General features: G+C 36.5%; 1 protein-coding gene across 2 annotated transcripts in view; it reads right to left on the minus strand.

Moving 5' to 3' along the window:
- Window positions 1-3,595: 3,595 nt before the first annotated feature.
- The window catches only part of ME2 (malic enzyme 2), a 54,880-nt gene continuing 34,809 nt past the window's right edge, over window positions 3,596-23,666 (minus strand). Inside the window, exons 11-16 of one of the 2 annotated variants that reach the window (XM_007465568.1) lie at window positions 23,399-23,513; window positions 20,700-20,842; window positions 14,906-15,008; window positions 7,482-7,552; window positions 6,882-6,980; window positions 4,010-4,457 (exon numbers count right to left, since the gene is read on the minus strand). In XM_007465568.1, the coding sequence (XP_007465630.1) occupies window positions 4,290-4,457; window positions 6,882-6,980; window positions 7,482-7,552; window positions 14,906-15,008; window positions 20,700-20,842; window positions 23,399-23,513 (699 nt within the window). In that variant the 3' untranslated portion in view covers window positions 4,010-4,289. Of the gene's footprint in view, window positions 4,458-6,881; window positions 6,981-7,481; window positions 7,553-14,905; window positions 15,009-20,699; window positions 20,843-23,398; window positions 23,514-23,666 lie in introns of both variants that reach the window. The other variant, XM_007465569.1, reaches the window with a different exon arrangement.

Here is a 23,666-nt window from a genome sequence, read left to right on the forward strand (position 1 = left end):
ATGCTTAGGACAATGCCCGGCAGAGTAGGTGCTATCCATAAAATTTAGTTTATCATCATTTGCTAACTGAACATACCTAACGTGTTGGTGATAATTCAGTGACTATGTAGGAATCAATGATTTGCTAGAACGTACACTTAAAATTAGGAAAATAAAGGGGAACAGTTTTCCTAGAACATAAAAGGACATATTGAAAATTGGGGAGTATATACCCATAAATTTCCCCTTCATCTTAAAACTTTTAAAAGTGTGCTGAACGTAGGGGTAATTTCCCAAAGAGCAAAGTGGAAAATAAGTTTTTATTTGGGAAAAACAGGATTGATTAAATAGCCATATCAAAGAGTCAGTTTACTGGCAAAAAGCTGTTACAGAAATATACAAAGCATCCCAGTCATTTGACTTAATTTGTGTTTTACGTCACTGAACTCTGTACACATTTCCAGACCCTGACTTTTTCTCTTTGAGAGGCACTATTTTCCATATCCAAGTAACGAAAATAATTATTGTTTTAAAATCTAATCACTGGTTTATTTGAGAAACTGCTGGCAAGGATTAAGGGAATTATGCAATAAGAGTCCTGTCCTAATTAGGCCCAGATTAATTTATAAAATTTGGAACAAAGCATTGAGCTTTTTGTCCACTTATATTAAAACATCTTGACTTCAGATGAGAGGTAAGTTTTCTGTAGTAAAATTGTCTTGAATATTTTAAATATTAAGTATGTTACTTTATTTAGCTTCTCTGTGGAGGATTTATTTCATTTTAACATCTAGATGTACATGAAAGTACAAATCATAAATCAGTTGAGAGCCAAAGTAGATAATGAATCTCTCTGCCATTTTCTATAAAGTCAGCAATGTACCTGCACCTGTGGAGAGGAATTACGATTCATTCTTTAGGACAGTCCCTTTAAATGGAATCCCAGTAGAGAGCTTTGAGCTTTATATTAATGTTCTCAAGTATGTATGCGCAACAGAGCTGATTCCATTTTGGTGAATTCAACCTTGGAGCTGTTCAAAGTTTGAAGAGGTTATTTTTGAGGGGTACTGAATGGGCTTGGGAAAAGCAACAGGAGCATTTGGATGAAGTATTTTTTCTAAGGCAAGACTTCTCCCACTCCTCTACTCTCCCCTTTGGGCTTTCTCAGTTATCTGAGAGTAAATAATGCTCCATACCCCTTGATAATTGTTATACTTTGGTCTTAATTCATTAGCAACTCCTTATCAAAGGAGAATGTAGAATCTCATTTCTCCAGAGGCTTATAATTTAGAGAAAGAAAAGACAAAGGATAGGGTAAGTCATATCATAAGACAAATAATAACAGAGAACAAATAGCCACTTGATAATCTTTTATAAATGAAAACTAGTTGCTAGGTTTTCCTTAACAAGTATATCTAAAATCTAATTTAGAATTGAACAGTGTTCTATTTACATATTTTCAGAATAAGCTGTTTAAAAGTTCTGTATTTTTGTTCTTATGAACATCCTATGTAAGTTATACATAACAAAAAACAGATAAAAGAACAGAATTTCAGTTTTCTTTTTCATAGAAAGTATATACTATCTGAGCACTAAACTTAAACGCACACCACACTCAGTACTCTGGAGCAGTGCCACTCAGTGTGTTCTCTATACCAGCAGCACAGGCATCACCTGGGAACTTGTCAGAAATGCAGAATCTCAGGCCCCACCCCAGACCCACCGCATCAGCAGGAGGAGTTAGTTAGCTCTCCACATGATTTGGACATCCACTTTAAGACAGTGATTGGGAGGGGAGGGGAGGTGTGTGCATCAGAATCACCTGGGGACCTACTGAAAATACACCTGCCACAGCCCTGCTCCAGGTGGTCCAGGGGGCCTTAAAGGAGGGGGCAGAGGCATCTGCATTTTAAAGCTTCACAGTGACTTGGTGGCAACTTCCTGGTTAAGAATTCATCCCTTAAGAAGGTTTTAACCAAAATCTTCAACACTTTTCCCATTATAGTCAATAAACCTTACCCTCATTAGTTATCCAATTTATTTCACAGTACAGGTGGGTGGTCTCAGATTAGAAAAATATGTATTCTCACTTTTCTCACTAAATAATGTGACAGACTAATCTACAGAATTTCTTCTTTTTTCAAAAGAATAAAAATGACTGTCCATTGATATTTTTCAAATTAATTACCTTTTCGCTAGGTAAAAGTTTCCATAGAGGGTCCATTTCTTTTCCAATTTGCTGCCATTATGCCACCTCCCTTCCCACCACGCTGTTAGTTCCTGACTGTATTCTTAGCTTATATACTAAAACATTTTAATTTGTATCCAAAAAACCGTTACTTCTTAAAATACTGGTTGGTAAATAACACATAATAAGTAGCTTCTAAAGTATAAATATGATTTCTGTCTTATTTAAGCAAGCAGGCTATATGCCATTTGGCCTTGTTTTTCCCTTAAAATATTTTTAATTTCCATGTATACTGTATTAGGCATATTTAATAAGCAAACATCTTAGTAAAATTACTTTAATTCTACATTTTCCCGTCTTCAATAAGCATTAGGTGAAAAACAGGTCTGTAATTATTTTACTTGTAATGTTAAACTAAAATCAAGATTTCACAGAAAATATTTTTGTGGATGATTTTGTTTTGACAAAGGTTATATGAAAAACACAAACCTTTCATCCTTAATTGAAAAAAACAAATTGTGACCTGATTGCTTTTTTTTACAAAACAGATTGATGATACAACATACCTCTGACTTTACTCATCTGTTAAGTGGATTTAACCAACTGCATTTTCCCATACTCCAAATGGCAATGGTATTTTGAGCATTCTTAAAAACACTGAATTATATTCAAAATTATTGTGAATCAATCTCTACCTATAGGTAAAAGGAGACAGGAACATAAAAATGAAGGCTTTTTATCTCCCTGCAGAATACCACATCTAACATATCAAGGACTGTGGAGGGAAATATCAAATAATGTGCACACTGATATGTAGCTATGAATAATTTTTTGTAGTTAATATTCTAGAATGGGCATTTAAGTTTCGTTTGTTCCCCCAAAGCAAACTATGTTAGGCTCATATATAGCAATACGACTTCTCAAAGTGTTTGGGATTGTTCTGTAGGAACTCTCCAATGTGTAAGCCACATAAGAAAACTGGTCTCACTAGCCAGTTATTACCCATTTTACTGGGATTAAAAATGACATTTACTGGTCTGAACACCTACTTTATTCATTCCCACTTAGCTCTAAATTAATTTTGGTGGTTTCAAACAATTAAATCCATCTTCAATGGAGAAAGAGTTGTCACTACTAATGATAGTTAAAGGAATGTATCATATGAACATTCCAAAGTTATATCAAGTAATAAAGAGCATCACTACTGGAATAAGGGTATAGACTCATAGAAGAGTCTAAATATAACTCATTTAGATGTGAAACATATGGCTAATCTGTTAGGTCACACGCTGTCAAAAATCATTATTTATGCATCAGGTATCCTATACCCCCTTCTTTAGAATCATCTAGAAGAAAATGAAAATATGTGTGTTTCATAATAAGCAAAGCTGAATTTCTCGTTGGGCAATAAAATAGCAAAATTGAAGCAATTTAAGATATTTATTTTAAAAAGTTACACTGAGATTTTTACACACTGTTGAAAACAATGACTAGTTTATTTGTCTAAGGGCGGCAGTAATTCACATTTCTCCCACGTTATAGTTGAGCCTCAGTTTAGTCCCAGAAAATACATAATAGAGTAGATTTTTCCCGATCTATCTACTGAAAAGGAATTTCAGAGCATGAAGGTAAAATGAAGCAGAAATAAAAGGACATTTTTAGATACTGACAATTTGTCCTTAGAATTTGGTTAAATTTGGCTTCTTCCCAAAATCCTGTACTCATATCCACAGAAGTAAATTTCAATTTTAGTAGCCCTAAAAGAACTGGGTGAGAGAAGATGATTAGCTATAATATTAAATAGCAAATACTTTGGCAGGAGTGAACAGGAGCACAAGTGAAGACATTCGCAAAGTACCTTTTTAATATCTCTGATGTGGTATGAGCTACAAATCAGAATGAAAGCATTATGGTCATCTGATTTCAGGGTGCAGGTGGGCATTAACAATGTAGTCAACAGGTCCATCCTGTACAGACAGAAGTGGAGATTCATGGGAAAAAATAAGCAAAGTGGTAGGGGAGAATAAAACACAGAAAAAACCATAAATTTGAGAATGTCCTCTCTTTCTGTCTGAAGAAAGGAGTCCCTGAAGCACGGAAAGTGTTTATCAGTGGTGTGCTTCTATTCCGTTGTTGGTGGAGGGCGTGACGCAGGCTCTGGCCAATCGTACACATCCGGCAGCAGGGAGTCGTATTCACTTCGCCATATTCTTTCTCGAATGTATCTGGTCTTGTCCTCAGGTTCCGGATATCGGAAAGCCATTTTATTAGCATATAGATATTCTGTAACCTGAAAAATAAAAAAGATTACTGTGTAGACTCTGAGTATTAACCCATTTAAGAGAAAAAGTATTATTAAAACATAAAGTAATGAATTTGGAAGAATGGTGTTTTTTTCATAATAAAAAATAACATTACTTTGACTCACTTCAAGACATTCACATACTATTAAAAGATAAAAACATCTGCAGTCTCACCAAAAGTTCAATGTATTTTAAAGTGACTTTAAAGTCCCCCCCCCGAATTATTATCAGCATTTCCTTAATACTTCAATAATTTTAAGCTCTACCGTGTGTTGGTCCAGCAGACCTACTTGGTAGCCTGCCCCACCTGTGTCCCTCCCCACCGCCCTGCTGAGACCGTGTGTAGGAGGCTCTACTTCCTAGTCATAGGTGACTGGACTAGGGTGAAAATCTAACCCAAAGTGAGCCAGATGTTTTTCCTCTAGAATTTGAATTAAAAGACACAGAAATTATTATAAATCAGGTGTTGGACACTAGAACTATAAGGTCAAGTAAAGTTAGGGCTAGAACCTATACATGGCAACTCACCACCACCATCACTGAGTGCCAGGCATGTTCTATGTGCTTTACGTGGGTATCTCATTTAATCCTCCCAAGAACCCTAGGACACAAGTACTATTATTATTCTCATTTTATACATGAGAACACCAAAGTTTGAGGAGTTTAAGTAACTTGCCCAAGCTATTTAAAGTGAGAACTGTTGCTTCTAACCCAAAGCATTCTGATTCTAGGTCCCAGACCCTAAACAGTTAAGCTAGGTTACTTCCCACCTAAACTGGCTTGAATGAATTTCTGATCTTTGTGGCAAGCCACACACAATGACTGGTGGTGAAGATAAAGCCTGTGACTCTCTGTTTTGATGTAAGATGGGGTAGTATGAAGAGCTTCCTCACAGGGTAGCATGGTGCCTGTCATCTAGTTAAGTTCTCAAGTTATGGTTTAATTTTAACTTTAAAACAATGCAGTGATACGTGGTAAAAAAAAAAAAATCAACAGAATTCCCTTGAACAACACGGGTTTGAACTGTGCAAGTCCACTTATATGTGAATTTCTTTCACTAAATATGTACTACGTGATCCCCAGTTGGTTGAATCTGTGGATGCGTAACCTCGGAAAACTGAGGGCCAACAGTAAAGCTATATGTAGATTTTCGACTTGCGCAGAGGGTCGGCCATTAACTTCCGCATTGTTCAAGGGTCAACTGTATTGCCCAGTCTGTTGCAGGAAACATATCTGTACCCACAAAGAAGGCTGGGGGCAAGGCCTGAGATGGGAGGGAGTCCTCCTTGATCAAGCAGGCATGTGGCAGGTGACCGGTGACTATATGGGGCTGCCCAGTGGCTGTGGGTGGTGCTGGGCGACAGATACACAGCACTGTCTGCTCACCTGATCCCGTGGCTCCTAACAAAGAAAGCCTCAGGACACCGGAGAAGGAGGGGGAAGAGAGACGATCCTGGGGGCTCTGCTCCTATACCAACCCCAGCACAGATCTCCGTCTATTTCCCCATGTACTACGTTTCATGCGGACACACGAGTAATCTAACCAACTGATACATCCCCAAATCTGTCCCACCTGTAATATCCTGTAATTCTCAAGTTGAACTCTATTCATCCTAATTCTGGGCTCTAAATTCTTCAGTTGTTTTACAACAGTAAGGTATTCTGGGGCTTCCCTGGTGGCTCAGTGGTTGAGAGTCTGCCTGCCAATGCAGGGGACGCGGGTTTGTGCCCCGGTCCGGGAAGATCCCACATGCCGCGGAGCGGCTGGGCCCGTGAGCCATGGCCGCTGAGCCTGTGCGTCCAGAGTCTGTGCTCCGCAACGGGAGAGGCCACAACGGTGAGAGCCCGCGTACCACAAAAAAAAAAAAAAGAATCATTTGGCAATGTGTATCAGAGGCCTTAGCATGTTAATCCTTTTGTTCTTAGGATTAGAAATTTATCTTAAGAAAAAACGATCACAAATGCACATAAAGACTTATCTAAGGATGTTCACTACAATATTATTTCCAACAAAATGAAAGATGCTTAAATGTCCCCCAAAATAGAGAAATGGTTAAGCAAACTATGATATAACAAAGAGAATTCCTTGAAGCATTAGTGATCATGAGAATTATTATTGATTTACCTGGGGAAAGGCTTACAATATATTAAGTGGAAAAAACTGCAGTGAGAAACCAATTTTCAAAACAGGCACAGGCTGACTGCATGTGTGTGCATTTTTATTATGTGTTTGAGAAGAAAAAACAATAGAAGGCAACAAATGCGAGTTATATTCTGTAGTAAGAATATGAGCAACCTAAAATTTCTTTGCACCCTCTAAATGTTTCTGATTTTTCTCTAATGAACTTGTGTTACTTGCATGAAGAAAACACCATTAAAATTTATGTGAAGAGGTATAAATTATTACTTACTTTAACAGCAATGTTAATAGAAACTTCCTGAATATTAGCAAGTGGCGGGTAAAGTCTCCCCTGAGCTAGCTCTTTATCCGTCAATTGATTTGTCAGAGCCTGAAGAGAAAAAAAAAGAATTTTACTTTTGGTTGCTTAAATAACAGAATAATAAGGACTAATAAAATGGGGAAAGGGTTGGGGGAGCAGAGAATAATACAGGTAACATGTTTTCCTTATTTCTAGCAGGAATACACTTAAACCACTGTAGAAATTAAAACCGTTTACCACTAAACAGTAAAGAAATAACCGGATTTAAAGACTTTAAAAAAAAATCAGATTTAAAGACATTTTATCTATGCTGTCACAATTATGTTACTTTCAGATATGTATAATACAGGTACAGTATTTATGAAAAGATTCATCGCTTACAATCCAACACTGGAAAAATGATAAATTAATTTTATGCAAAAGTAGAAGGTAAATCAAAAAAGCAATGGATGAGTAACTTCCTTTCCACTCATAAGGCAGATTTAACCCATTCTCTCTCTGTTTTTAAGATCCATTCAGATTTATAATTCATCCTCTATAAAATAACCAAAAAATATTTAAAACATTTACCTTTGCAGCTTCTAGGAAAACATGGTCACTAATATGCCGGGTGTTACAGAGAATAACAGCTAAAGCCACACCTGGAATACATTTTAAATAGTTTACTTAGTAAGGTCACTTCCAATTATGAAAGTAGCCAAATAAATTCCTAGATTTAAAGCAAATTAATGGTAACCCACCCCTACCCCAAACAGCCCCTTCAAACAACGAAGCAGGCAAGATAAAACAGAAATCTGAGCACTAAAATTAAGTGATCTTTAACTGTTATAATTCTTACTTATTAGAAGAAATAATTTTAGAAATATCAAATGGCTTTTCTCAATTTAGTTTTCAAAATTACAAATGCATACAATTCATCAACAGTTGTTACAAAAACATAAATTCCCGGGACTTCACTGGTGGTCCCGTGGTTAAGAATCCGCCTTCCAATGCAGGGGATGGGGGTTCGATCCCTGGCTGGGGAACTAAGATCCCACAATCTGTGGGGCAACTAGGCCCATGCACCGCAACTACTGAGCCCACGTGCCACAACTAGAGAAAGCCATGCGCCACAACGAAGAGCCCATGCGCTGCATCTAAGACCCAACGCAGCCAAAAATACATAAATATTAAAAAAAAAAAGTTGATACTGACTTAAAAAAATCAATTCCCAGTCCATCTCTAACCCTCCATTTCTTGCTCTACAGAAGTAACTACTTTTAATTCTTTTAGCTGATTATTTTAGTATTTCTCTCTCTCACAGCTTGCTTCTATTTCTTCTTTTAGTTTTGGAGATCACCGACTCCTTCCTGTTGGAAATAAGTATTTAGCTCTCTTGCACATTTCCAGCCCTCTTACCAATATAGTTAGAGCATAATTTTGGTTGAATCAGTGTTCAGTGTTTATATTATTATGACTTCATAAGTGCTCTTCACAACTGAGCCGTGTATTAACATTATATCCTAACTTTTCCTCTTCTGCCTTTTTGTTTTCCCTAAGGTTATTGTCCTGCTTTTTCCTTTGATTTTTCGGTACTTAAAATTATTTCATGCTGAGACACTTATTCATTTAGTTGTCTAAATCATCTAGTAATTTCAGCTATTTCACATTTCTCTAATTTCATCCTCGAGAATAAATCTCTGCTGAAATTCCAATCTGGCTTGGTTGCTCTCCATTCCAGATATGGAGCTATCATCCTAGAAACTCTCTTCATCTTCATGGGGCTTCCCTTTGCTTCTAAGTTGAGTCCATTTCCTAAATCTCACTTCTTCCTAGTATTTTTGTTACTCCCTTTTTTGGGTAGGATATATTCTCCAGTAGTTTTCTGAAAAACAGTGCATAGGAGATACATTTCTGGAAATCTTGCATTTTTGAAGAGCCCCCGCCAGCACCCCAACACACACACACACACACACACACACACACACACACACGTTTTTACTACCTTCCACTTTATTTGATAGTTTGTCTGGGTTTAAAATTCTAATTTGGAAATAATTTTCCTTCAGAATTGTAAGGCATGATTTCAATACCTCATAGCTTCCAGCATTGTTGGTGAGAAGTCTGGTGCCAATTTGACTCCAGATCCTCTTTCAACAATTATCTTTTTGTTGCATCTCTGGAAGTATGTAGGATCTTTTTTTGTACCTAATGTTCTGTAATTTCACAATGTGTGCCTTGAGGTGCATTACTTTCACCCACCATATTTGGCACTTGGTAGGTGGGCCCTTCCTATCTGAACATTGGGTCTTGCAATTTGGGGAAATGTTCATGAAGCCTTTGATAATTTCCTTCCCTCCACTTTTCTGTTCTCTCTCCCTGAAATTTCTACTTTCTGATATTGTACCTCCTGGACTAGTCCTCTAATTTTCTTTTATTTTCCATCCTCCGATCTTTGCTCTATTTCCAGATGACTTCTTCAATTTTTTCTTATAATCCTCCTACCAAACTTTTCATTTTCCAGAGCTCATTTTTGTTTTCGAATTTTTTTAAAAATAAAATTCTGTCTTGTGTCTGGAATATTTGTCTCCACGAGGATACTGATAGTTTTTTTTTTTTTAACATTCCATTTCCCCACATAATCTGTTTTTTTCTAAACTGCTTTTTTCTGTTTGTCTATTTAGTTTCTTCTATGAAATAAACTGTTCATATAAGGGATTTTCCTTAAAATCCCTTCCTTTGAGTGTTTCTCATATGTAAGAGTTAGGAACTTAAATAATTGATTGCTATGAGCACGAATACGGCAAACCCTATTCGGGGTTTCACACTATTCAAAGAGTATCCCAGCAGTCTTTGGCCAGAGTGGGAAGTATGGTAACTCAGTTACTCAGGGATGGGAAGAGGATCACGGTGGTTAGTAGCTTCATTATTTTAACCCAGCCTCTAGATAATTTTTTTTTTTAAGTTGAATATTCATTCCATCTACGTTTAATGTAGTTAATTAAATGTTTGGGTCAAAATCTATTGTCTTCTTACATTTGTCTATTCCATATTCCCTTTCCTATTCTTTCTTGCCTTTTGGATTAAAAAAAAAAATCATTTCATTTCCTCCCCTAATATTCTCTTATCATAGTTTGGAAGTTCTTCTAGTCTTCTAGTGGTTATCTTAAAATTTATAACATGCATTCTGATCAAAGTTTCATGTTACTTTTTAGTTTGCCCTCCTGCCAGACAATGGAAGTCAGGATCTCCTAACAGTTTAACTCTATGTAACCGATAAGCTATTATTATGGTGCCTTTTAATTTTGTCTCTATATCTTTTAAAATCCCACGTCATTATTGTTTTGCCCTACACATAAAACGTTCCTTTTGTTTAACTCAAATATTCACAACTTTCTTTGCTCTTCGTTCTTTGCTACACCTCTGAGCTTCTAACTGGGATTACTTGTCTTTTGCCTAAGGAATATTCTTTAGAATTTACTTTCCTTTCTTACATGTCCGCAGATGGTGAATCCTCTTTTTTTCCTCTTCTGAAAATATCTTCATTTTGTTTTAATCCTTGAAGGGGCTTTTCACTGTGTAATGAGCTCTAGCTTCACAAGTATTTTGTAGAAGCCACTCACACAGGTCACTCCATTGTCTTTTGGCATCTTGTTGCTGTTGAGAAGTCAGTTGGCCTGACAATTATTCCTTTGAAGGAAATCTGTTTGCTCTGGCTCAATTCACAGTCTTCTTTTTGTTGTTGTTTTCTGAAGCCTCACAAGGATGTTACTGGATGTAGATTTCTTTTTACTTATCCCATGTGGATTTCACTGAGCTTCCTGAATCTTGTGTAGTGATGTCATCTGTCAGTTCTCAGCCATGAGGCTTGTAAATATTGCCTCTGCTTTACTTACTCTCATCTTTCTCTGGGACCTCAATTAAATGTATATCAATTAACGGTATATATCTGTTTTGCTATATTTCCCCCCTTTTTTGGTCTCTGGATCCTTTCTTCTGGCCTATCTTCCAGTTTATTAATTTCCTTTGGTCTAATCTGTTATAAGCCTCATTCACTGAGTTCTTCATTTATTGTATTTTTCAATTGTAGAATTTAGTGTTACTTGGCTGAATTTTTCAAGCTTGGCTTTTATCCCATAAACATAATAAGCGTATTTGTTTCATAGCACTTCTCTGATATTTAGAGTTCCAGAGTTTTCTTTTTGTTGTATCTGCTACTTTTGGCTTGTGTTGGCTTGTCTCTTTATGTGCTTCATTATCTTTTATTTCTTAACTAGGGCTGTATTTGAAAATTTATTTGTAAAAGTAACTTGAGGAATAGGATAGTGTTATCTTGTACCAGAGAAGACTTCTGCTTGCTTCTGCCAGGCACTTGTGGGCACTGGGAGGCCAAAACAAAGGCTTGAAGTTTTCTAGATCACCTCAAGTTCAAACTATACCCACACTCCAAGGTACAGTCCTTTAAGGTTTCAGCCCAAAGTGGGAGGTGGCTCACTAGCATCCCATCCTTTACAGGTGCCAGACTCCAACTCTTGACCTCTCTCCATGAAAAGCACAGCTTTACCTCTAAGTCACTTCTTCCTGATTAGGAAGGCTCTGGCCCTTTTAGGTTTTTTTTTTTTTTCTTTTGCGGTACATGGGCCTCTCACTGTTGTGGCCTCTCCCGTTGCAGAGCACAGGCTCCGGACGCACAGGCTCAGGGGCCAGGGCTCACGGGCCTAGCCGCTCCGCGGCATGTGGGATCTTCCCGGACCGGGGCACGAACCCGTGTCCCCTCCATCGGCAGGCAGACTCTCAACCACTGCGCCACCAGGGAAGCCCTCTTTTAGGTTATTGTGTTGTTCATCCAGGTATAATTGCTGGAGTAGGTAATTCAAACATTTCCAAAGCCTTGAGTTTTTAACTCCTTTTTGATCGTTCTTTTGGCCAATCCTGTTTTTAAGCCCATTTTAACCTCTGCTGCCAAGTCATTCTTTTGTCTATATTTATAGTCCTAATAACTGTTATTAATAAAGTTAGAACATTGAAATGTTATATAAAAGTAATCAACTGCCAAATTCTCTGTCAAATACGATATTAAAAATGGCTTTGTTAGGGCTTCCCTGGTGGCGCAGTGGTTGGGAGTCTGCCTGCCGATGCAGGGGACACGGGGTCGTGTTCTACATGCCGCCGAGCGGCTGGGCCCGTGAGCTATGGCCGCTGAACCTGCGCAGCCGGAGCCTGTGCTCCGCAGTGGGAGAGGCCACAACGGTGAGAGGCCCGCGTACCGCAAAAAAAAAAAAAAGGCTTTGTTAAAATCAGCAGAGAAGTATTCTTTTCATGGTCTTTATGCTAGAGAAATACTGTTAGATGGAACAGACTGATTTTGAACATTATCAAGTTCTACAAGGGGATCATCAGTGATGGCAGAGTTTCTGTTGCAGATGCTAGATCTCAAGAGACAAGCATCGCGGAACTCTACACAACCACCCTGCTGGGGGGAAAAGGAGGAAAGTGCACTAAAAAAAGGACGAAAGTGCACTAGGATATTCACAGGCCCAAAATCTTTTTTAACAACAGTTATAATAACGTGCTTCCTTGATGCCAGCCTATGTGTGCTATAAATCTGTCCTAAAATCTTAGAGCCTGTTGTCAGTCATTCAGGGAGAGGCCCACAAGGAGAAAGACACAAGTAAAAAGGAAATTCATGCCAAATCACTATTTTACTCAACATAATTCTTTCATTAAAATGAATAAACTAAGGATTACCAGAAACTTCTGGAAAATAAACAGCACAAAGGAAGAAATATTTAAAAGAATCTTAATAACTCTCAGGAGAGATCTGAAAGGATGCTGCAAGCTTAAAAAAAAGTGGCTATTAAAAAGTTATTCTATGACAAGAAAAGGTATTGAGAGTAAAAAATAATATTTGAACCTACTGAGTTGATGATATGATATTAAGCAATTATTATTTATTTCCTTTGGTGTGATACCACTATTATGGTTATGTTTAATTTTTTAAAAATTATTTTTTTAGTGACACATACTGAAGCACTTATTAATGAAATTATATGATGTCTCTGATTTGCTTTAAAATAACCCAGTGAAGGTGGAGTGGGTGGGAGTATAGATTAAATAACACTGGTTACACGGGCTTCCCTGGTGGTGCAGTGGTTGAGAGTCCGCCTGCCGATGCAGAGAACACGGGTTCGTGCCCAGGTCTGGGGGGATCCCACATGCCGCAGAGCTGCTGGGCCCGTGGGCCACGGCCGCTGAGCCTGCGTGTCCAGAGCCTGTGCTCCGCAGCGGGAGAGGTCACAACAGTGAGAGGCCCGTGTACCACAAAAACAAAAACAAAAATAAAAACAAACAAAAAAAGACTGTTGAAACAAAACATACACTAGAAATGCTAAAAAAAAAAAGGAAAAGGGAAACCAAAACAGATACAGATAAATGAACAAACACCACAGAAATTCCCCATATTATAGAACTAAAAAGGTAAGAGGCGAAAATATGAATAAAAGTTACAAGTCAGGGCAACAGAGGGATTTGACCATGGTCTAACACAAGTTCCATAAGGAAAAAACAGAAATAATGAAAGGAAAGAAATGAAGGGGGGGAAAGACAGAACAAAAAAATCATTTGGAAAAGAAAATATAGTGAATTGGCCCACCTGCAGACATGCATTATAGATGGAAATAAAGCCCAAACCTGGATGCATCCCACTAATATTTCAGAAATCTAAAGATAAAGAAAACACTGAAACATTTTTAGGGAGACAAAGCTAGTAGGTATAAAGGAATGAGAATCTCATTGACACCAGATTTCTCATCAGCAACCCTGGCCACTGAAAGTGATGGAGAAATGTTTCCAAAGATCTGACAAAAATGACTTTGAATCTACAAATCTCTACCCAACCAAACCGTCAAGCGAGAGAACAAAATAAAGACATTTTCAGATACATAAAAACTCAGTTTTCATCCATGCTTCATAAAAAAACTTATTCAAAGATGTATTCCAGAAAAATGAGACCAACACAAAGAGCAAGAGTGTACATGGGCAAGAGAGAAGCACCACAGAAATGATTTGCTGTGGGGCAGGATCAGGATGAAATGAAGGAAGCTGGCAAGAAATTAGAGGAGGATTCATTATACTTGACACTTAAAAGACTTTGAGTGTCAAAATTTTTGTTGATCTAGAATTGCAGGTTCTACTGTATTTATCAAACCACACTCTTGTTTAGACATGAGTAACATATAATCATGTAATTTCAGAATCAATCCAGAGACAAAACATGGAAAACAACAGAACACAATGTAAGTTTCAAAAATTTCTCTGCAATGTAGAAATACCAACCATAGTTGAGAGATAAAATAAGAAGAGATAAGAAAGCTAAATACCAGATTTTTTTTTTCATTTTTCACTGTGGCAAGCTAATAAAAACTGTCTTAAATTGCTTACAAAAGCTCTTTATTATATAGAGATAAAGGTAACTACCAGGAAAGCTAAAAGTAATAACAGAAATTGAGAGGGAGAGAGAGAAAGCAAGGTATTAGGAGGTATTAGGTATTATGTGTGGACTATTACTTAGATTTCACAGTTGGAAGTTCACACATACAGTCTAGAGTTGGAAGAATCAAGATAAGGGAGAAGTGTGCCAGTCATGATGGTAACCATCAGAAAAACTCAAAAGGAAACCACAGTGGTTATAGCTGATAAGTATGATAAGGAGGTACCAAGGGGAGATAAAGAGGTTAAATAATTTTTTAACATTCTGTTCCTTTTGCATTTTTATGAACCATGTACTACTTTATTTCTATAACAAAAACAAACTTAATGAATGGTATGAATAAATAAATTTTCAGGGGAAATAGAGCAAGTTGGATTTGCTGAATTCCTTGAGTTTTCCTGTACATTCATAGCAAAATCCTGTAAATACCACTGTTTTTTAAATCTTAAATTCTAAAGAATTTCGTAAGGAATTTTAATGTAATTATTAATGATTACTCTATAACATAAATAATGGTGGCATTTACCTGGAAAAATATATACATTGTTTCCTTGACCTGGTGTAAAGACTTGCCCATCACTGAGTTTCACTGGCTCAAATGGACTGCCACTGGCAAACAAACACCTTCCCTGTTGAGAAATGAAATAACCTCAATTTTGTTACTTTATGTGGACTAGAAAATTGAGGTGAATTAAAACAAAATTAAACCCTGTAGTAGACCAATATACTACTTGCAAAACAGGCATAATTTACTATATAACATAATCCTCTCATTCAAATCCTTATTAGAATAAGGTTTGTTTTATGCATAGCAAGCATTCAAAGTTGAAAAAGTCCATTAATAAATTCCTTAAAACCTGACTCTTCCATTTCCTTTAAAACTTAACAAATGTAGACAGCAAAAAAATATCATCCCTAATAATAAAGACTGCTATAAACATCTGTGAATGTGGGGAAAACATCAAAAATTAAACTGCTACCATTTACTGTAAATCTGCTGTTTCTGGCTCTGTACCAGGTGCTTTATATGTGTAAACTCAGTTAATTCAGCCCACACAGAAGGCTTATGAGATTATCATCTCCTTTTCACTAATATATATTTTTTAAAAATCTCAGAAAGCAAAGGCTTAAATATTTCCAAGTACTTTGTAAAAAGTCACACATCACAACTGTAGCAGTTAAACTTAAATCCAGATTTTTATAACTCTAAAACCCATGGTTTTCTATTATGCTACAATGTCCCCCAGATAGGCAGTTTATAGAACAGGCATATGGTATAACCACAGTCACTCCAGAAGAACATGGCATGTTGTCTTGTTAAAGAAAAGGAAGTCTCCAAATTTGCTGTATCCACCAATTTTAGTACTGTGCTCTATAATAGCATATAATACATTTTACTAGCACCTTCAGTATTTCTAAGAGAATTTGGTGCCCATGGAATTGAAAAGTACCTGAAGGTTAATTTATTTTCCCCCACAAATTCCATCTGTCGCACCCCTACCTGACCAAAAAAAAAAAGGCAAGAAAACAATAGTTTTCAAACAGGATAACTTATCTTGGAATACTTGAGGTATAACTAAAGGAAGTCATGTTTAAACAGCTACTTAGATGAAGTTAAAAGGTGATTCACAGAAAGCTGAACTATCTCCACACAGTAGGATGCACAAAATGACATGACACCTAAACATTTGACAGAGTTATTTTAAGTGTTTGGATAATGCTTTATCTTTTCCCTACATCTACAGATGTGTATTATAGCAAGAGTGATTATTCTTTGAAATATAGTAGACCCTTGGCATTAGTGGATTTAGCACTCAAGAATTTGACCCTTTGGACAACTGAAGATCTACCATGTGTAGTAATTATTACTTTTACAAGACATACTTTCAATTTTAAAATCATCTCAGGTTTATGTGTAGAAGCAAGTCAACTGTGCCAGCGGTGGGCCCAGGTGAGTGTCTTGGACCTACAACTCCTGAAAGCTATAGAATTTTCTACAGATAGTTATTACCATTCTCTACCTGTTCTAAGCCTAGCTTTATTTGTGACAAAAATTTTGTTTCTTTGAAGATCATGGTTAATGCCATACGAGTTACCACAATGTATATAATAATATAGATTATTTTTGTGCCACCATTAATTTTAATAGATTTATAAAGTGGATTATACAATATAGCTCTTTATGGGGAAAATGTTATATACTCATGATATCAGTAAATTTGGAGATTTAGAAAGATCTTGGGCATCTTCTCTAGAATGGCAAGATTCAACAGCAGTTCATCTTCTCCAGGCCATTTTTTTTTTAACATCTTTATTGGAGTATAATTGCTTTACAATGTTGTATTAGTTTCTGCTGTATAACAAAGTGAATCAGCTATATGTATGTATACGTATATCCCCATATCCTCCCCGTCTTGTGTCCTCCTCCCTAATCCACCCCTCTAGGTGGTCACAACAGGCCATCTTTTTTTTTTTTTTTTTAATTATTCTTCTTTCATAATCAACCTATAGCTTAAATGTGGCAAGACCTTAATGATAACAGTATTCTCATTCTGAAGTCCAGGTTAGCCTATTCTTTGTTCTTTGAGCAACTGGCCATTAAAATATGAAAACACTTTTTTTTAAACGCACCTTTCTCCCTAAGCAGCAGAGGGTGTTAGACTAGCACTGAGACATCCCTCCACCAAAAACAACAAAAGGACACTTAAAATTTTAGCAGTAACTACAAATACATACATTTATGCCATTATTTTATGTAACACTAAGAAAAAACTTATGTAAAATTAAACTGTGACACAATGCTTTTTTACCATTTTTAAGAGATAACACAATTTCAAAGTTATAAAAATTGTGAGAAAATTTGCATCTCAGAACTGATACAGTATGTCAAACTGGTTTCCTTGAGGAATTTTTATTCATTCAAATGGTGTACATCTATTACAATAACATTTATTCAAAAAATAAAATTCTTAAATGTTTGAAGTCTTCTACTGATATACTACTACTGCCCAAAACATTTAAATTTTTTATATTTTGGAAATGCCAAGACCCGTAATACTGGAGTATATTTATCAACTAGTCTTTGTGTAAGACTAAGATTTAATTTGGGGGGCAATAACCATTCGTTTTGAGTAGTAAAGATAGGTGAAGATGATGAGCAATCAAGCTAATAGCAACACCACTCTTTGGTAAAGAAGTAAGACAGTATACTAAAGAGACTGATTTTTTTTTTTAATATATCTGTATGCTGACTTTGTGGATGAGTTCAAAAGAAAAGATTTCAATAATTATTAGTTTCAGTAATTATTATAACTGTTGGAAGCCACTAGTCAAGCAAATTTATTTTGACTAACACAAAGTGGCAATATAGAAACAAAAGGAATTTTGAGAGAATATATGTGTCAAAATAAAATTTATAACAATGAGAAAAAAACAATGCTAAATATATCAAGAGCATGAATATTAAGTTCAGAAAGTTCTGAGAGTTCTACTTTGGCAATAGTCTTCTAGGTTCTTTCACACCAATTCTCCCTCTGGTAACAATGAGAAAAACTGGATAAAATATATTAAAAATATGTTTTAAGGAAGTGGGAGTGCTACCAAGATAGGGAGAGCTTGGAGGTGGAGACAGTCAATATCCAAAAAAAGAGGAAAGCAAGGTATTCGGGCCCAGCATTTGAAGCTTTCCTCCTTCAGGTGAGTGATTTCAAAAGGAAAATCTGTGGCTGAGTGCCTGAGCACTGAAGTTATCAGGAGTCTCGTGATGACAGAGAGAGAAAAAGTATACTTCAGAGACCACTACGGGTGAGGGGTGCTGATAAATACCCCAGGGTTGGGCTTCCCTGGTGGCGCAGCGGTTGAGAGTCTGCCTGCCGATGCAGGGGACACTGGTTCGTGCCCCAGTCCGGGAAGATCCCACACGCCACGGAGTGGCTGCGCCCGTAAGCCATGGCCGCTGGGCCTGCGCGTCCGGAGCCTGTGCTCCGCAACGGGAGAGGCCACAACAGTGAGAGGCCTGCGTACCACAAAAAAAAAAAAAAAAATACCCCAAGGTTTTTGATTCATACCCAAGAGAAAACGTAAACTGTGGAAACAGATGAGGCCTTCCATGGACCACACCCTGCTGAATTACATTGAGCTGCCCCAGACTAACAGCCTCCAAAAGGAAAGGCAAAGCTTCTATGGAGGAAGCTAATTTCATTCCAAGCCTCAAATTATTGCTACTATCCTTCATCCACATTACCTAGCACTCAATAAGGAAGTGAAAGACAGAAGTAAAACTAGGTTTACAAAAAGACAAGAACTGGATAACCAAGAAGAAAGACAGATAATAGAAATGGACTCACAGAGAGTGAGATATTTGTTACTATCAGACATTAACCTTAATTATGATTCACATATTCAAGAAATTAAATGACAAGACAAAATTTTAGCAGAGAACTGAAAGCTATACAAAAGAATCAAATAAGTAATTAAAAATATTGTTAAAATTGTGAGGTGTGATAATACTGTGATTATATTTTTAAAAGAATCCTTAACTTTTGAGAGATATACTATAATATTTATAATAAAATGATATGTCTGAGACTAGCTTCAAAATCTAAGGTGAGTAGGATGTAGAAGAAACAAGATTGGCAATAAGTTGATCACTTTTGAAGCAGGGTATTGGTACATGGGAGTTAATTATACTGTTCTTTCTACTTTTGTATATGCTTGAAATTTTCCATAATAAAATACTTTTAATAGAGACAAAAACATTTATAAAATTTATTAATTTTTCTCAAGGGTATGACCTAACAATTACTACTCCTATATATCACTGTAAACAAGGCTTTAAAAATCACTTCCTAAACAACAAAGATTTACTGTATAGCACAGGGAACTATATTCAACATCTTGTAATAACCTATAATGGAAACAAATACAAAAAAATGAAAAAGTATATAACTGAATCACTTTGCTATATACCTGAAACTAACACAACACTGTAACCAACTTAAAAGAAAAAAAATCACTTCCTAGAGTCACTTAAAGATCACTTGCAAGAACAATACAGAAAGTGATTACATTGTGGAGATTACAAATATATCTCTATAGAACAGTAAGGGAAAAAGAATTGTCCTAACGGTATACAAGCAGATACTTTTAACTAGGATATAACCCAGTGGCAGTGTCAAAGAATTCAAAAGAGCTAAATTTTAAACAATTTAGATGAAAGTAAAAATTTGTTCCAGAGAGCTGTCACATGACTGAAAAGAATGGCCCTATGATGGTGAAGATACATGTGAAGAGGGTAAAAACAATTATTTCATGACATGTGAGGGCAAGAAAGTAGTATTTATAAATTGATTATTTCTATAATATGTGATTTTAAGTCTGTGATGCTAAATTAATGAATTATGGAAAGAATGAAATAAAATTCCACAAGTGAAAAATACAATAAAATTAAGAACCTAACAACAGATTTAGCACAGCTGAAAAGAGAATATGCAAACTGGAAGATAAGTCCAAAGAAAATCACAGGATTGAAACACAGAGAACAAACAGGATGGTATACATAGAAAATAGTGTAAGAGACATATTAGATATGGTGAAAAAGTCTTGACATTCACATAACTGGAGTCCTACAAGAGAAGAGACAGAATGTGTCCAAAAAGACATTAAGTCACAGATTCAGGAGCTCTACAGTCCTCAGGTGGAATAAATAAAAAGAAAACCACACCTAAGTCCATAGTAGAAAAACTGCTTAAAACCGAAGACAAAATGTTCTATAAAAAGAAAACAGAAGTCAGAAAACAAAAGAATGATACATTCAAAGTTCTGAAATAAAGTATCTACCAACTCTGACTTATATGCAGAGTGAAACAATACCCTTCAAAATGAAGGCAAAATAAAGAAATTACCGAGAGAATTCATCAGACCCACACTTAAAGTAAGTTCTTCTGGTAGAAGAAATAATCCTAGATAGAAGCACAGGTATGCATGAAGGACACAATGGCAATAGAAAATATTAAAATGTAGGTAAATCTAAATGAATAATTTTTGTTTAAAACAAAAAGAATGTCTTTGGGGTTTTAAAATATAGAGAGAATTAAAATGCACAACAATAGCACAAAAGGCCTGAGGGTGTTAAAATGGATATATAAAGTAACTGCTTTCCAGAATTGATACAAGCAATAAGTTACATCAGAATTTGATGATCCATGGATACATGCTGTAATCCCTAGCGCAACCATAAAAAGAATTATTCAGGAATGTATAACTAATAGGCTAATAGAGGGAAAATAATAGACATAACCAATTCATACTATTATTAATACCTCTGTAAGCGTATATGCTTCTTCAGCTGTGCACTCAGCTTGTGCTGTAGGATTACTTAATGCAAATATTACAGGCCTTTCATTGATATCAGCCATGGCTTTGATTACACCAGGAGTGAAAAGTCGGCCAGCTCCTGCAACTCCTGTAATAAAATAAGGGGGGAAAAAAAGGAACTTCATTACAGGTAAAACATAGCCTTCTCATCAATAGCATATCTATAATAACACAACAAAAGCACAGGTAAAGATAAGACCTATGCTTATCCCATTACAAAGATAAGATTTTGCATTGCTGAGATAATTCAAATCTTAAATCTGAAAAGAGAAACAATAAAATGTTAAAAATTTTCACTTAAATATTTATTGTCTACCCCAGATATAGTAAATTGTGGGCAGTAAAAAAAAGAGTATAAGACTACCTCCATCATGTAGTTGTTGTCTAACACAGGGGTTCCCCAACCCCAGGGCCACGGACTGGTACCAGCCTGTGGCCTGTTAGGAACTGGGCTGCACATCAGGAGGTCAGTGGCAGGTGAGGGAGTGAAGCTTCATCTGCATTTACAGCCGCTCCCCGTTGCTCGCATTACCACCTGAGCTTTGCCTCCTGTCAGCATTACGGTGAGCTGTATAATTATTTCATTGTATATTACAATGTAATATAATAAAGTGCACAATAAATGTAATATGCTTGAATCATCCCAAAACCATCCCCCTCCCTGGTCTGTGGAAAAATTATCTTCCATGAAACCGGTTCCTAGTGCTAAAAAGGTTGGGGACCACTGGTCTAACAGGCATAGAGCTTCAGTTTTACAAGGTAAAAAGAGTTCTGGAGATTGGTTGCACAACAATGTGAATGCACTTAACACTACCTCACTGTACACTTATAAATGGTTATGGCAAATTTTATGTTATGTGTATTTTACCACAAATAAAAAAATTGTTTTAATTAAAAACTTGCACCTCAAATGTTAACTTGTTAAACTCTGTGGTATTCATTATAAAATAATAGGAGTTCAGAAGTGATAAAAGATCTTGACTAAAGCAATCCACTTTCTTTCTTTTTTTTTTTTTTTTTGCGGTACGCGGGCCTCTCATTGTTGTGGCCTCTCCCGTTGTGGAGCACAGGCTCCAGACGCGCAGGCTCAGCAGCCATGGCTCACGGGCCCAGCCGCTCCGCGGCATGTGGGATCTTCTCGGACCGGGGCACAAACCCGTGTCCCCTGCATCGGCAGGCGGACTCTCAACCACTGCGCCACCAGGGAAGCCCCACAATCCACTTGACAGAGTTCAGTTTAATGACCTTTTAATAAGCCCCTACAATGTCTGAGACACTGTATTAGGCCATTAGGATATAAAAATGAGCATAAGGCAGGCAGCTTATAGTTGAGAGAAAAAACAACAGAGTAAACAGAAGATCAGAAAACCTGTAACAGGTGCTAAGCATGCAGTGCATAGAAGCACAGCATGAAGGAAGAATACTTAGCCCATGGTGGGAATCTGGGGATGACCAAGCAATGCCTCGGCTGAGTGCTTACACAGTTCATCAAATAAGGCTTACATTCAACAGTCAAAGAAATTTTAAATTCCATTTTATAAACTGATATGTAATAGAGAAAAATACTGATCTGGAGACCAAAGTTTTAGTGCTTGCTCGGTCACGACTGGCTATATGAAATATTCACAAATCTTGGGCAAGTTGCTTAACGTCTCTGTGCTTGTTTTTCTCATGTAAAAAAGGAACTTCTACTCAGTGTTTCCCCATGTAGAGGTATGTGGACATAGTCTTGGGAATCCATGAGTTCTAAAAGAATTAAACATGTTTTTCTTTTTGTTTCCTTGACCCTCCAGGGACTGAGTCAATGGACAGATTCTTAGGTTTCCATACTGAGTTTTGAGAGAGACACACTTGCAATCTTTAAGATTACTTCTCACTCTAGAAAATTATGAGTTCTAATCAGTGAAGAAGCTAATACAGACATCCTTTTCCTAAACACAAAGACTGTCTGAGACTTAAAACAGTAAGTTTACTATTTAACATTTCAGAGCTCCTCCAAGAAACTGGCAAAATTACAAGAAAAATTATAGCTTCAAATCTTACAGCTATATAGGAAATGAAATAGTCCCTCTTTTAAAGACTTTTACATTTTCTGCTCTGAATTTAATGCCATGTTGCATAGTCTGATGTCAGCTATGCAACGCCTGACTCTTAAAACATACCAAAGGCTTACAGCTTTGTTGCCAGTGAACATCTTTAACTCTGCATAGGATTTTCTTGGTCTGTCAAATAACCTTGGTCTTTTTCAGGTTTTGAGCCCACCAGTCATACCAACTCTAAAAGCAAAGCATGATCAATCACACAGCTTCTAGAAGTTAAAAGTACAAGCAACACCCATTAACAGAACTTTACACACTGTATCTAAAAGCTACCACCTACAACACAGGGAACATAGCCAGTATTTTATAATAACCATAAATAGAGTATAACCTTAAAAAATTGTGAATCACTACATTTACACCTGTCACTTATATGATATTGCACATCAGATATACTTCAATTTAAATAAAGCTATCATAGAAAACATTATATATGCTGAAAGCTAGGTAAAATCTGTCATTTCATTTTGAGTAATCCTGCATGGAAGTTATGATTGGCATTACACACGTAAGTAACAGAATGACTTGACAACAACTTTACTTACCAATTATAGCTGAAGGCTTAAGTATATTTACTGCATCTTCAAAAGTATCAGGTACGCTCTCTGGGGCTAAGTGAGCAAATGGTTCCTGGTGACTGTCTATTGTAGCTTTCCGCCCCTGAATTTTTAGATAAAATACAGTTTTTTAGTAATTGCTTATTAAGGATTAATTGAAAAGACATCATTATAAGTCACATATTGTTTCTACAATAAGAATATCTTTTCATCTTCATGTACCTTTCTTTTTTTTTTTTTTTTTTTTGGTCCGGGG

This window comes from Lipotes vexillifer, unplaced genomic scaffold (assembly GCF_000442215.2).
Source record: "Lipotes vexillifer unplaced genomic scaffold, Lipotes_vexillifer_v1.1 scaffold36, whole genome shotgun sequence".
Classification (NCBI taxonomy): domain Eukaryota; kingdom Metazoa; phylum Chordata; class Mammalia; order Artiodactyla; family Lipotidae; genus Lipotes; species Lipotes vexillifer.